The sequence below is a fragment of the Triticum urartu genome, chromosome 6A (genome assembly GCF_056163025.1).
Source record: "Triticum urartu cultivar PI428250 chromosome 6A, HENAU_Tu73, whole genome shotgun sequence".
In the NCBI taxonomy this organism is placed as follows: Eukaryota; Viridiplantae; Streptophyta; class Magnoliopsida; order Poales; family Poaceae; genus Triticum; species Triticum urartu.
In genome coordinates, this window is record NC_141878.1 from 13248594 (window position 1) to 13263297 (window position 14704).

The following is a 14704-nucleotide window of genomic DNA, read 5'->3' on the forward strand; positions in this document are numbered from 1 at the left end:
TTTTTAAATATTTTTTCAGCATTCTTTTCGAATTTACTTTATAAGGGTTGCGCGTGGAACCATGTTCACCAGATACGCGTCCTAATCTAGTGGTTTATCTGGCCGAAAATGCGGGCTCAGTCAGGCCTTGTGTTACTCTCCACTGGGCCGAATGTGTTTGTTACAACAGCCCGGTAGCTAGGCCTTGAGCGGCCCGTGTTGCTCCCTCTACGGCGAAGCGGATAAGGCCACCCACCGCTCCCGCCACGGAGAGCCGAAAGCTTCGCCTTTCCCCCCTCCGCTCCGCCTCCAATGGCGTCGGCGTGCCCGCGCCCGCTCTTCCTCTCCTTCCCCAAGTCCCCGTCACCGCCGCTCGCCGTCCCCGCCAAGCACCACCCGTCCGCCACCGCCCCCTCCTCCGTCTCCCTCTCCCTCTCCACCCGCGCGCGCGCCGCCCCTTCCAGCGCTCCGTCCCCTTCGCCGCCGCCGTCGCCGTCCACTCCCGCGGACGGGGTCGGCCCCGCCGCGCCGACGCGGGGCGACGTGTACCTGGGGCGGCAGCTCGCGGCCGCGGCCGCGGCACGCGGCCCCGCGCGCGCGCCGGAGGAAGACGCCGAGAGGCGCCGCCGCCGCAAGGAGAAGCGGAGGGCCCTCGCCAAGAAGACGCCCTCCGGCGTCGCCTGCTGCTACGGCTGCGGCGCCCCGCTGCACACCGGCGAGGCGGGGTCCCCCGGCCACGTCGAGCCCGCCACCTACGACCTGGTAAGCGGCCATCCACGCGCTCAGTCCGCCGCCATTCTCAGCGTGTAGGTTCACCGGCTTATCGGAGCACGGACTGACATGACACGATGTGAGCAGAAGAAGAGGCACAACCAGCTGAAAACCGTGCTATGCGGGAGGTGCAAGCTGCTGTCGCACGGGCACATGGTGACCGCCGTCGGCGGCCACGGCGGTTACCCGGGGGGCAAGCAGTTTGTTTCGGCCGAAGAGCTAAGGGAGAAGCTGTCGTACCTCCGCCACGAGAAAGCATTGATAGTGAAACTGGTAAACAACTCGGGCTATTGTGCCCCAATCGATTGATGCATAATTGCTTTTCTTGCTTGTGCTCATTTTGGCTGGTGTATGAATGTAGGTTGACATAGTCGACTTCAACGGAAGTTTCCTGGCACGCATACGCGATTTCGCCGGCGCTAATCCCATCGTGCTTGTGATAACAAAGGTGAATTTCGTGCATCGTCAAGTTCTCAGTACTGTTACTGCTGTCAGATAACTGAAGCTAGCTGCTCTGTAGGTTGATCTCCTTCCTAGAGACACAGATTTGAATTGCATCGGCGATTGGGTCGTGGAGTCTGTTGTTAGGAAGAAACTCAAGTGAGAATTTTTTTTTGCCCGGTCGCTGAGTTTTCCGTTCTATTTCGTCAGATCTTCACCTAACTGATAATTTATTATCTTGCTTTGTGTGCTTAGTGTCCTTAGCGTCCATTTGACAAGCTCAAAGTCATTGGTCGGCATCACTGGTGTTATATCAGAGATTCAGCAGGAAAAGAAGGTCAGTTTGTTATCCACTTACTGTCTACCTATTTGTGTTGGCTGTTGACTTCTCATGCGCAATCCTGACTACATTTTCATGTCTCTTATCAGGCCCGAGATGTATATATACTGGTAAGCATTATTCCCCCATTATGACCGGGGCATAAACATCACATTGTGTTGTCCTGTTTTACAAATTGTGTTTCAAAATGCAATTCATGCCTGTCATTTCTCAAAAATAATAAGTGTATAAGAAATATCCAAAATCATGTCATGGTCCTTTGCATGTTTGAAGGGCTGATCGTCCTCGCCAAATAAATAAGAAAGTAGGGTGATGGTCATATCTACTTCATTTGCTTTTTCATTATGCTAATAAAGACGATCTGAACAGTACGAGTAACATGCCTGCTTATTGCGTACTGTAGTTATATCTGACAATCTGATGCGTTCATACATTGTTACAGGGTTCAGCAAATGTTGGGAAATCTGCGTTTATTAGTGCTATGCTAAGTAGGCCCTTAAATTCTTCTACCACCCTTTTTGTGATTATGTGATCTTTTTTTGTTCATCCATATCTTCATCGTGCTAATAGTTGGAGATTCCTGTTGTAGAAACAATGGCATATAAAGATCCAGTGGCAGCTGCAGCTCAAAAATACAAGCCAATACAATCTGCTGTTCCTGGAACAACCTTAGGTCCTATTCAGATTGAAGCATTTTTAGGAGGAGGGGTATGCTTCTACTTGTTTTCACATTCAGATATGTATACTACTTTACATGTGAACCTAGTGTATCATCATTATTGATGTGATGTAGCTGTCAGATAATCCAATATAATCTCTCCTGTACCCTGCTTATATGCTAAACAAAATGCTGCTCACTTAGAGAATTAGGTAATTAGATGCCTTAAATCGCCATACATAATATATATTTTTAGCATGTTCTAAAAAGTGCATTTAAATGACACGGATAAGCGCCTATATTTTGTATCTCCTGTGGTTTCCAGTTTGGACCTTAATATTCTTTAATCTATGCATGACAGAAATTATACGACACACCTGGAGTCCATCTTCACCATAGACAGGCAGCAGTTATCCACGCTGATGATCTGCCTTCTCTTGCACCACAAAGTCGCCTAAAGGGGCGATGTTTTCCTGTATGTATACCCTGATCTGTAAAATCCATGCTACTTTCTCAAAATTTCCACACTAATTTCTTTCTTCAGACCATAATGTTATGTTCAGGCTAATGATACAGATGTTGGATTGAGCGGGAATACGTTGTTCTGGGGGGGACTTGTCCGTATAGATGTTGTTAAGGTACCTAAATGCTCTCAAAATTTCAGTACTGATATTTTTCCATCTTTCTCAGCGTCACTCGTAAAATTAGCAGCCACTAAATGATAACCAATAAATTGCCAGGCTCTTCCACGCACACGGCTAACATTCTATGGACCAAAGAAGCTAAGTATTAATATGGTCCCCACCACAGAAGCAGATGAATTTTACAAGGTATGTGGCTGTTCCACGAGTTTGATTTTCTTCTACTTAGAAGTAATAATCTATTTCTTCTTTCAAAATTTATTTACAAAACTTGATTGCATTTGTGAAATGGAGTTATTTCTTTATTTAAGCTTTATTCATCTCAAAGAAAGAGTCCCACGGCATGTAACCTCATCTGCTAAAAACTAGATTTTGGTGCTGTGACATCTGTGGAGGTATTTTGGACATGGATTTAATGTGTGCTTTCATTTCAGACAAAATTGAACCTGTTGTCCTCTTCTTTTCACTTTCCAGAGAGAAGTGGGAGTTACGTTGACTCCCCCAACCGGTCAGGAGAGAGCTGAAGGATGGTGTGGGCTTCAGGGCGTTCGTGAATTGCAGATAAAATATGAAGAGCTTGATAGGTAATGTTTGCAACTAACATTGGGGTCTTAGCTTTGCAGCAGTCATTTGCTGGCCAGTACCAGAGTTACTGCTCTGGTATTTGGTAATATATGTTATCTTCATGACAGGCAACCATATATAACAGTCTCTATATAGGAGCATTTTTGTTTATTTGAACATTTTACATCCTGATTGATTTATTGGCACCTTCTTTCCTGTGCAGGCCTGCTAGTGACATTGCGATATCTGGACTCGGGTGGATCGCGGTTGAACCACTTGGTGTGCCATCTAGCGACCCTGATAGTAGCATCGAGGAAGAAAATGGTGGCAGTGGCGAGTTGCATTTAAGAGTACATGTACCCAAACCAGTCGAGGTCTTCGTCCGCGCCCCACTGCCAGTCGGTAAAGCGGCGTTGCAGTGGTACCGGTACCAGGAGCTGACGGAGGTAGAAGAGGAGCTGAGACCCAAGTGGCATTACTGATGCTGCGGTTGCCAAATGCCTATTTTTGGTCTTTTGTGTATGCTGCTGGAGCAGCTCTGCGTGATCCAGTCACGCCCCCGACATTATGTTTCTTGGATGATCTGATAGGGATGGATTCATAGTTCTAGCTTAGGATCAGCTGATGAGAATGATTCAGGAAACCTCCAATGAAATGTTGGAGCCCATCCCACCTTCTTCTGGCTTCTCGTGGAGCTGGTAATGGCGTGGTTGCGGTCCGGCAGTCCCAAGTGGTGTTGTCCCCGGCGGCGGCCGGAACGTATCCTGGCGAAAGCTGCAATTTGGACCTGATTGCTTTCTTAGATCTCAGTCAGGGGTCCTTCCTGCAATTTACAGGGACTATGTTGTGATTTCCTCTCTTTTGAGTCCTCTTATGAGCTATGTACTGGCACCACTGTATGTTTAATGCAAGCTCTCTAGGTACTTCCGGACCCATCTTTTGTTAAAAAAAAAGATTCTTAACTTGTGCACATAATATGTGTGGGCTATTGAACCTAACGAAGGTCCCATTTTCCATATAAATTTCTCCTCTCCTCGAGAATCACACCACCTTGCCCTATGCAACCTCACCCACCCTCGGTCAACCTCTTTCCCGCCAACCCCTTCTCATTATGGCCCCCCTAACTCCCCATCGCCGCTCAAAACATTATATATACCCGCCTTACTTCACGGGCCCCATATTAACACACACGAATCCGCCATCACCCCCACCCCCCACCTCGTATCCATATCACTCTACTCATCCTTCTTCGGGGTGGCGTGTCGGGTAGCTCAAACCATCAGATGGCCCTTCCTTCCACCCCCATCATCAACGGTGTAGCCTCGCTCCTTCATTTCGCCACCATTCTAATCAGTTAGGAGAGGGAGAGAGAAAGGGAAAGGAAACGATCCCGAACAACCCTAATCTATAATCTCCCGGAAAGAAAGCATCGCTAGAAAACAAAAACAGCGTATCAGCCCCGCCATTAGAGTCAGAGCAAACAACATCCATGGCCGAAAGACATACAAGGGCTCTATCATAAACCTAATTTCCATATAAACTCAGGTAGTAGTAGTATAAGGTTATGCATAAAAGACCTATTTTTCTCCCCAAGAAAATGCCACTTCCTAGACTGTTCTAGAATCTACAAGGAGCGGCGCCCAAGGCAAGGCAAAAGGCAGAGACCACCGCAAGGACGAGTCTTCACACTCGTCGCCGCAGTCAAAACAAAATCCATCGGGCTTTCTCCCCTCCCCCTGAATCCCACCGCCGTGCCCTAGCGCCGCCGCCGTGCCGCCTCCGCCTCGCCCTTCGACCCCTCCTCCTCCCACCCCGCCGCCCACGCCGTCCCCGCTCGGCCCCGTCGCGCCCGCCCCTCCTGCCGTGCTGCGCCGACCCCCCTCCCCGGCCGTCCGCGATCTTGGCCGACGGTTTCCGAGGTACGCGCGCCCTGCCCTGCCACCCACCCACCCACCCACCCATGGTCGAACCCTAGACGGACTTCATCCGGCGGCACGCCGCCTAGATCCGCCGCCAGCCGGCGCCCCGAAATGCCGGGCGGCGGTTCCTCCGGGGCCCCGCCGGAGCAAAAGGCCCGATTTTTCCCTCGGTGGTTCCTCCGCGGGGATCTTGTGCCGGGGGCGGAGTCGGTAACCCTAGGGAGAGCTCCGAGCAGGGCGAGAGGCGCCCCCCGCCTTGCCAGTTTACATGCCCTGTACTTTGTATGGCGCCTGAGTGATCCTTAATCGGTTTTCTGTGTGTGGCTGCAGGGATGGCTGACGACGGTGCCAGTGGTGCCGGGAGTTCGACGGCGAGGGATGGCGCAGATGGCCCGGAATCCGCCACCATCGAGATCAACATCAAGACCCTCGAGTCGCAAGTGCACAAGCTCCGCGTCGACAAGAATGTAATTATGCCCTGGCTTTTCTAGTTTGGTTCCGCCGTGCCCGTCTGTTGGCTGCTGAACTACCTGCAAGTGCTAACAATGCTATTGTTCTGTTTAGGCTCAACTCCCTGTTAATTGTCAATCCCTGTATTTAGAGCCGGAATAGCGCATATTATTGTGTGCAGTGTTTTCTGTTGAACTAATTGCCAATATCTTTTCTCAGGAGACTGTTCTGAACCTAAAGGAGAAGATAGTAGATGTCGCCGGGATTCCTGTGGAGCAGCAGCGGCTGATTTTTAGAGGAAGAGTCTTAAAGGATGATCATCTCTTGTCGGAATACCGTATCCTTTTGTTTGTTCGTTTCCTGTCAAGGCTACAAAGTTTAATTATTGAACCATCTGTATCTCCACATCAGTTATTACCTTGATGAGTCATACCGAAGTTTTTGTCGTATTGAAGTTGCCTAGAAATACGAACCAGAACTTCAAATCATTGTAAGCTTTTGGTATGCATTTATTTATTAAGTCGAGTTGTTCACTAGTAACCGCCGGAACTGTAGATTTTACTGAAGATTACGTGCAATAATAGGAGGTTGTCGTTAGTTGGTTTCTGTCATTCACAGCATGATTACGTGCAATATTCGTATACCTGTTCATCTGACACTTTAATGGATGCTTTTTAAGTTGTTCTCCTGCCACATTTATCCATGGATTGTATTGATTGCTCTCTGGTCACAACTCTTGTCATATATATGTATCCTTGACAATCTAAAGATTTGGAAGATGGATATACATTGCATTTGGTGGCTCGGCGCACGGCTGAGGGCCAACATTCATCTGAGACTCCTGAAGCAAACCCCAATGCTAATGGTAAGTCAGATATGTCATTGCTCTGATACCTACATCATCAATCCTGAGCACAACAAATATTTTGATATGCTGTCATGATTTAGTATACATACATGGTGCGCCTTACCCTGCGTCAGCATTATGGGAGCTCAAATTAAGTCTGCATCCACCTCCCAAATGTCATGTTCTCCATTTGCACACAAACTGCAGTATATGCAATGCACATTCCATAATGAACGTTGTTTAACACAAGGAGGATTAAAATAGTTCTAGCTAGCTGTGGATGTAAAGAGCCAGTGGAGTTTTCAGGCTATTTAAACTGAAAGAGGTCTTGATTAATCCTCTGGTATATTTGTTGCTTTAGTCTATGCAGAGGCACTGTTGACTAGTCAGGGTTATATGCTTGTGCAGATCGTTTCTGCTATCTGATTATATTTTCTGTACCTTTGCTCATTTTAGATGTAATTGGTTGTTCCTGAATTCAATTCATTTGTCATGATCTTTAGTATAGTATGTTTGGAAGACAGTATACTGTGACTTGGCCTTATGAACCTTTTACATTTTTGTCGTGGTTGCAGTTAATAATGCTGGAAATGGAGCAATACTGGGAGATTACATGTCCAGGGTATGCATCTACCATTTTTGTAATGGTTAACATTGATTATATTAACTTATTTATTTGAAAAGTTGCCGCTCTGCCTACCATTTAGCAATGGTTGAACATCGATTATAATTCTTAAATAGTTGTTATTTATTCTCTTCTAGGAAACTATAGATGTTATGGTTTCCGAGGGGGTGATAAATGACATTCCTGCGGTATATGCTTTGCTCTAGCATTCTGTATAATTTTCTGTCAGATGATCGCTTGCTTCACTTGCCCATTGGTATAATTCCTCCCTTCTGTTATGTTCAGACTGTTCGGGATATTCTTGGTAACTTTCTTGGGATGCCTGGTGGTGTGGCAAATGCTACGTTCTCGGTAATGAGGTTTCCTCAATAGGCCTATCTAGGGTTGCTGATATATACATTAATGTTTAACTTCTCTGTGGTTGCTTAATTAGGTGCCATTAAACCAGCCCCCACCAGATGGGGCCAATAATGGAAGAGCTCAGCCAGGCCAGGCACCACCTGGGTTCTCAATTTTCAATCATCAAATTCATGTGTCACAGCTTCCACCTTCCGGCGCTATTCCTCGCAACATGGTTAATATACTGTTATCATTTTCTTCCTCATCTTTTGCCATCTGTATTTCATTCATCTAACTTTAACATTGATCATAGGTTATTCCTGATTCCATGACGACCCTTTTGGAGTATATCAATCGCATGGACCAAGTATTGCAGAACAATGGTATGGTAATTCTTTTTGCAGCTGGTTTATTTGTTGTTTGTCAATAGCACTAATATCTATGCAATTCTTTTTTGATATATGAAAATGAAGGTGTTCCACCATCCACGGACTCCAATGCTCAGGAACCACCAACACCAGCGACAGATGATGCTTACTTGAACCAAAGCTTTCCAAGTCCTGAGGTGCTGGCTTCAGTTGTTGAAAGGGCCCAACAACTTCTTGGCGGCAGTGCTTCTTCCGCGCTTTCTGTATGTTACTTTTCCCTCTTGTAGTTTGTATTCTGCGCTTCTGACCTTTGCAATGGATGACCTTTGACAGAGATACTATATTTCCTAACTATTTTCCCTTCTATTGTAGTCTCCAAGCCAATGCTCTCTAAGCAAGTGTTACAATTTGAGTACTTTTATAGACAATGCTATGGAAATCTATATATAAAATGAACATTTGAAAATTTCCCTTCCTCACTCTCTTAACACAACGCTCATAGGACTGTTGATGCTTTTTCTGGTGTTAGAATTTCATGATTTGTTTTTTGGCAACTGATTGTGCATATGCTATGATGCAGTTTTGTGTCTGTTAAATTGTTTCTCTCTCAAATAATTTTTTAGACAACCGAAGAGATAAATGCGAACATTTGTGCGGACTTCTTTGTGACCTACATTCTTCTGATTTTTGTTTCAGCATCTTGCACAACGTATTCAGACAGATGCTGCCACTGCTGATCCATCTGTGCGAAGCCAGATCCAGAATGAGTCGGCACAGTTGGGAGTAGCGATGCAGCATTTGGGGTCTATGCTTTTTGAGCTTGGACGGACAATGATGACGCTTAGAATGGGACCATCTCCTGTATGCATATTTCTATAAATTTCACTATCACACAAGTGATTCACATGGTTTAAGTATTCTGAAAGCTTGTTGATTTTGCAGATTAATGCTTTTGTAAATGCTGGGCCTGCTGTTTATATAACCCCCACAGGACCAAGTCCAATCATGGTTCAGGTGATGTGTTGTGATACTTCTTGGTGTTGGTTTTGATGTGTTCTGCAACTCCAGTAACAATAACACGTTATTTCATCGCGCAGCCGTCTTTCCAGAGTGCCCCTCATTTTGGAGTTTCTAGCATACCGCCAGTTTTTGGTGTCTCTGGTCCATTTGGTATTGTTGATCCTTCTCGAGCAAATGGTGTCAATATTCATGGTGGTAAGATCTCCCACTGCAAGTACTATTTAAATTTTTTGCTTTATGGATTTTTTTAATATATAAGTGGGTTAAGTTAATGGGCAAACAGGTGACCTTCTTATGGTGTATTATCTATGTTTATCCCCCCCCCCCCCCCCCCCCCCCATTGAGAACATCAAACAGCATCTAAATTGTATCTGGTTATTAATTTGTCTGAGTTTATAGGTGTTAGGTGCATCATAAATGGTGTCCTCATATGAGGAAGTAGATATGTTTCTAAACCTTGTGATTGACAGATACGTGGACATACAACAAATGTTTTTTTTTAAATTATATTGGCTTCCAAATGTCATTTGTGTTCTTGACACTTGATGCACTCGGTGGGGAGCACATGCAGCATGGGGATCACATTGAGATACTCTGTTCTGTGTCTGCTGTTCTGTGTTGTGTCTCTTGGATGACAATTAGATAGTATAAGATGAAATGTGAGCTTTAATTTTTAAGTTGCAATGAGTGCTTGTCACATTTTGATATCCCCTGAGCTTCCCCTGACTCTTCTTTTGTCCTGTATACTAGGTGCTTCTGCAACAAGTGGTCCATCTGTTGGTTCAACCACTGCTTCTGCAACCACTGCCAATGGGGAAAGCCAAAATGCAGAAAGAACTCAAGGAGGCAACCCGTCGGCTACACGTGGATTGCCACCACACACAGTTGTTGCAGCTATTCCGGCCTTTCCAGGGAGGTCCTCAGTTGGTGTTATCCTTCCTGTTCAAATGAGAAGCCAAGTGGCAGTACCTAACCAGTCAACTGGTCCTCAAGGTTCTCAGACTGCAGTGGGCAATGGATCTCAACCAAATCCGGCATATGTTATTCCACAAGCTTCTTCAGGCAGTGCTATTTCTTCTATGATAGCACAGATATCTGCACAGGTAGCCAATGCATTGGCCGCAAATCCACAAGCATTGGCTTCACTTACATCATCTGTGCTGAACCCAGCAGCCCAGGGGCCTCACCCCCCAACCACAAACAATGGAGCTGGCACTGTGAGCTCTGTTACATCAGGAAATACACAAGTACAAAATGAGCTGCCGGGTTCTCATCATGGACAAACTTCTCTGAACGTGCAATCTCATGCAACTGGCGCAGGTACTTCTTTTTGAAGTAATCTGAATTCTTTTCCCTCTAGGCAAAATTGTACCAAATCGTTCACCATTCCTGTTTCTGTTGTTATTGCTCTATTTAGGTACTGTGCCTTCAAATACATCCGATCCCAGTTTGACACCACAGGACATCAGTACTGTGAGTGTCTCGGATGTTGATAGCAGTCAACAACACTCTGGGGAGTTGGCAGCAGCCAGCTTAGGAGGACAGATGACAGGCACACACACAGGTGATGTTCCTTTGGACATGCCAGCAGAAAATTCTGAACTGAAGAGCAAGCCGTCAGATGGAGAAACTGGAGAGTCTGCTAAACCTACTGCTAGTGGTGGGTCTGGACCACTTGGCCTTGGTGGTGGCCTGCAGCCCAAGGTAAAATACTAATAAGTTCCTGGTTCTTAGTCCTACAGTCTCACAAATTTTATTGCTCAAAAGTTTGCATTTTGTCCTAGTGCTTGTAATTTGTTGTTGTTAGCTGTAATGTCATTGATTTTCATTTGAGAGAACAATGTCATTGATTATGTTAACTACACTTGCAGAGACGTAGCAGAGTAACAAAGCCATCTGGGACTAGCAGTGATTCTGGGGAAGCTGTTAACACCTCTTCTGTCCCTAGAAGCCAGGAAGCTGTTCTGAGGGGACAGCAGGCTCTGCAAGCTCTTGTTTCAAGAGGTGCTAATGCGAGCAGCGGCAGTGTTACGGCTTCTCAAGCTCCATCTTCAACTCCTCGATCTGCTGCTAGAATGCCTCTGAGAAGACCGGGTGGTGAAGGGCAAGTTGACCTCGGCAGTATGCTGTCAAGTGTTCTCAACAACCCGATGTTTGGCAATCTGATGTCAAATGTAGCTGCTCAGACAGGAATGGAATCACCAGCTGATGTGAGGAACATCATGGAGGACTTGACACAGAACCGTGCAGTGATGGACACCTTGAGCAGTATGGTGCAAAATGTGGATGCGCCACAAAGGGGCCAAGGTGGTTTTCACTTGGCCAGTATGATGCAGCAGATGATGCCTGTTGTGTCACAAGTTCTTGGTGGAGCTTCACCTCGTCGTGCTGGTACAGATGTGCAGCCGCGACAGAATGACAGGGAAGTAAGCGACGCTGCAGGTGGGAGAAGCTCTCAGGTATGCCATCCTGTTTAACAAAAGACTAAAGTTGGTAGGTCATTTTGTATTTACCTGAATATGCCATGTTTGGACACCAGCCATCAGTTCGGAGAGTTGAAAAATGTTTGTTGGAACAAGAAAATTTTATGTTGCCTGAATGTGTGAAACCCATTTTCTGATCAGCGTGAAATACTGGAATCCTTGATCTTGTACATACAACATCGCTCATGTTTGTTGTTTCTTGGACAGATGGATCTTCAAGAAGCATGTCAACGCATCGAGCAACATGATGCCCCTGAGGATATCTTTGGTGCTGTCCTTGAGACTGCTGCTCAGGCTTATGGCGACGACGAGAGCATCGAGGTCATGCTTGAAGAGCTTGCCAATGACCCGGAGCTTGCTGATGTATGTTCCCTACAACCTCTAGTTTTTCGAACAAGTCCAATTGTAGTTTATTACAGAATGTTTTAGTGAACCATATACTAGAATGCAATTGTCGGTGAATGCTAGACTTGAGATTATATTGTACGCATAATATGTAGTCCGTTTTGCACACGAGTTTGTTACGAGGGGGATTCTTCCCCCTGTGTGGTTCCACCATTAGTTGGTAACAAAAGCTGCTGATTTTGTCAGGAGTACATGAAGCTTCTGCTGGAGCAAGTCGGCGAGAGGGTGGAGTCCGAATCCGAGGCCAAGCAGTCGTGAAGCGTGGCGTGATAGTCGGTCGGTCGGTGGGTGGGTGGTACATTTCAGGCGGCGTGGTTGACAATGTGGTGAAAACATACAAAACTCATGACTTGTGGATGTAATTGTGTCTCTTTGTCTGTGGATGTAGTTGTCTGTTGTTACCGAATTTTGCTAGTGACATGCACATAGCTAGCTTTGGGGAACCGTATTCCTGGATCAGTCTGTCTGTGGTACCGAAGACATTTAATTGCTCGGCATTGTGATTTATGATGAACTCAGATTCCACCTGTTATGCTTCTGATTATATGTGAAAATTCATTAGTAGGATGATGCATGTTTGAGCAAGACAGAGACGAACAGATAGGAGCACATGCCAGCGGAGAAGCACCACTCTGTTCGTGTGTATGAAATAGGGGCACACGGAGGTCGCTCATCATAGTACCAAGATCTCTTCCTTCCTCCCTCCTATAGCTTGCCTCAGAGGTTGTAACCAAGGATTTTGGGGGCTACCAGATTCGCCCATGCCAAAAGCACTCCTCGAGGAAGATTGTGTGCTTGTCTTCTCGGATCCGTGGCACCTCAGAAACCTGAATTGTACTGACAATTCTTCAAGCCCTGTCAAGTGTTTGATGCCGGTAGGTGCGGCCCCACTCTACTCTTGTCCACTACATTAGACATGATCTTGAGCCTCTGGAGCTTGGGTTGGGAGACACAGCGGTCTCAAAGGGCCGGTACAAAGCGTTGTTCAATTGGAGCTTAAATCTTTTTAAAACCGAGAACGCTCCTCAACCATACATGGTTCATTTCTACAATTCATCTTCAGATTTTCAGGTCGAGGTTAGTGAGGCCAGGAACGTGTGTTTCTTTTACAATTTTAGCGATTGAATAAGTTGCTTCCTTTGCCCTGCTATGTAATTTGTGCTGTTCATCTTCTCACACCTCTCAGCTCAGTTCTGTTGCAGCTTAGTACTAGTGTGTTCTTCCCGCAATCACCATCCCGAACGTCTTTTGATAGTTTGATCAATTAATAATTGAACATAACATATATTTTTATTTGGTGCAAAAAAATGTATAGGACATTTTTAACATTACAGGTCAGCCAATTCCTCAAGAAAAAAAAAACTCGGCCATGCACTTCGAATCTGTTAAATTAAAAGTACATGTGACAAAAGAACAACAAAGTATAGTTTTCCGTTGCCGATTCTCCGATACTCGGCGGGTTGTGGCATCATGGATATTTAGGACAAAACCTAGATAATCCAACAAGTAGCGCCAGAACTATAAACCTGTGATGTCAAGTATCTCTAAATTTTCTTATAGTATTTCCTAAATTACATATAAAATTGTTGGTGAATGCTAGACTTGAGATGATATTATACACGTAATATGTAGTCTGCTGGGTACATGGGTTTGTTATGTTTTTGTTATGTGGGTGATTATGCATGGTTATTTATTTGGAACATGTTTCTTTCCCCTTTGTCGTTCCACTATTAGTTGGTAACAAAAGCTGCTGATTTTGTCAGGAGTACATGAAGCTTCTGCTGGAGCAACTCAGCGAGAGGGTGGAGTCCGAATCCGAGGCCAAGCAGTCGTGAATCTTGGCCCAGGAGTCGGTCGGTCAAGCGGGCGGTACATTTCAGGCGGCGTGGTTGACAATGTGGTGAAAACATACAGAACTCATGACTTGTGGATGTAATTGTCTCTCTGTCTGTGGATGTAGTTGTTGTCTGTTGTTACCGAATTTTGCTAGTGACATGCACATAGCTAGCTTTGGGGAACCATAGTCCTGGATCAGTCAGTCAGTCTGTGGTACCGACGACATTTAATTGTTGGTCATTGTGATTTAAGCTGAACTCGGATTCTCCGCTGTTGAGTGTCGTCTTCTATTAGCCACCTGTTGTGGTTCTGATTATATGTTAAAATCCATTAGTAGGATAATCACTCAGGTTCGGTTGGTGTATCAAATAGGAGCACACGGAGTGTCACAAATATCTCTCCTTCCTTCCTCCACTTGCTCCTCCCTCCTATAGCTTGCCTCAGAGGTTGCAACCATGGATTTTGGCGACGACCAGATTCGATTCACTCATGTTGAAAGCACTCCTGGAGGAGGATTGTGTGCTTGTCTTCCCGGACCCGTGGCACCTCAGAAACCCGATTTCTACCGACAATTCTTCAAACTCCTCGAGGAAGATTGTGTGCTTGTCTTCCCGGATCTGTGGCCTCAAAAACCCGATTCCTCGATCGTCTGTCTGTGGTACCAACAAGATTTAATTGTTCGGCATTGCGACTTACTCTGAACTCAGATTCCATCCTGTTATGCTTCTGATTATATGTGAAAATCCATTAGGTAAACATGGAAGTCGCTCACCATAGGACCAAGATCTCTTCCTTCCTTCCTCCACTTGCTCCTACCTCCTATAGCTTGCCCCTCAGAGGTTGCAACCATGGATTTTGGCGACGACCAGACTCACGCACGTCGAAAGCACTCCTTGAGTAAGATTGTGTGCTCGTCTTCTCGGATCCGTGGCACCTCAGAAACCCGATTTCTACCGGCAATTCTTCAAGCCCTGTCAAGTGTTCGATGCTGGTAGGTGCGGCCCCACTCTGCTCTGGT

The 14704-nt window shown here is 45.9% G+C and overlaps 2 protein-coding genes across 3 annotated transcripts; both read left to right on the forward strand.

Moving 5' to 3' along the window:
- The first annotated feature begins 241 nt into the window (after positions 1 to 241).
- Positions 242 to 4327, forward strand: NOA1 (P-loop containing nucleoside triphosphate hydrolases superfamily protein). Its single transcript, XM_048679200.2, has 13 exons — positions 242 to 741; positions 838 to 1023; positions 1112 to 1198; positions 1271 to 1350; positions 1447 to 1528; positions 1621 to 1641; positions 1974 to 2019; positions 2121 to 2239; positions 2551 to 2664; positions 2753 to 2827; positions 2930 to 3019; positions 3305 to 3414; positions 3618 to 4327. The coding sequence occupies exons 1-13, from the start codon at positions 292 to 294 to the stop codon at positions 3874 to 3876; spliced, it is 1719 nt and encodes a 572-aa protein (XP_048535157.1). The 5' UTR covers positions 242 to 291; the 3' UTR covers positions 3877 to 4327.
- A 713-nt stretch (positions 4328 to 5040) lies between these two features.
- On the forward strand, positions 5041 to 12368 carry LOC125517301 (Ubiquitin-like superfamily protein). Of its 2 annotated transcripts, XM_048682495.2 has the most exons (18): positions 5041 to 5313; positions 5644 to 5780; positions 5983 to 6100; positions 6533 to 6628; positions 7186 to 7232; positions 7373 to 7423; positions 7521 to 7586; positions 7669 to 7809; positions 7888 to 7957; positions 8048 to 8205; positions 8639 to 8803; positions 8885 to 8956; positions 9040 to 9157; positions 9713 to 10282; positions 10380 to 10666; positions 10834 to 11421; positions 11653 to 11808; positions 12037 to 12368. In XM_048682495.2, exons 2-18 carry the CDS (start codon positions 5646 to 5648, stop codon positions 12106 to 12108), a joined length of 2910 nt encoding a protein of 969 aa, XP_048538452.2. In that variant the 5' UTR covers positions 5041 to 5313; positions 5644 to 5645; the 3' UTR covers positions 12109 to 12368. The 2 variants fall into 2 exon arrangements, with proteins under 2 accessions (XP_048538452.2, XP_048538451.2); XM_048682494.2 differs by lacking the exon at positions 7373 to 7423 and having other exon boundaries at positions 5042 to 5313.
- The last annotated feature ends 2336 nt before the right edge of the window (positions 12369 to 14704 follow it).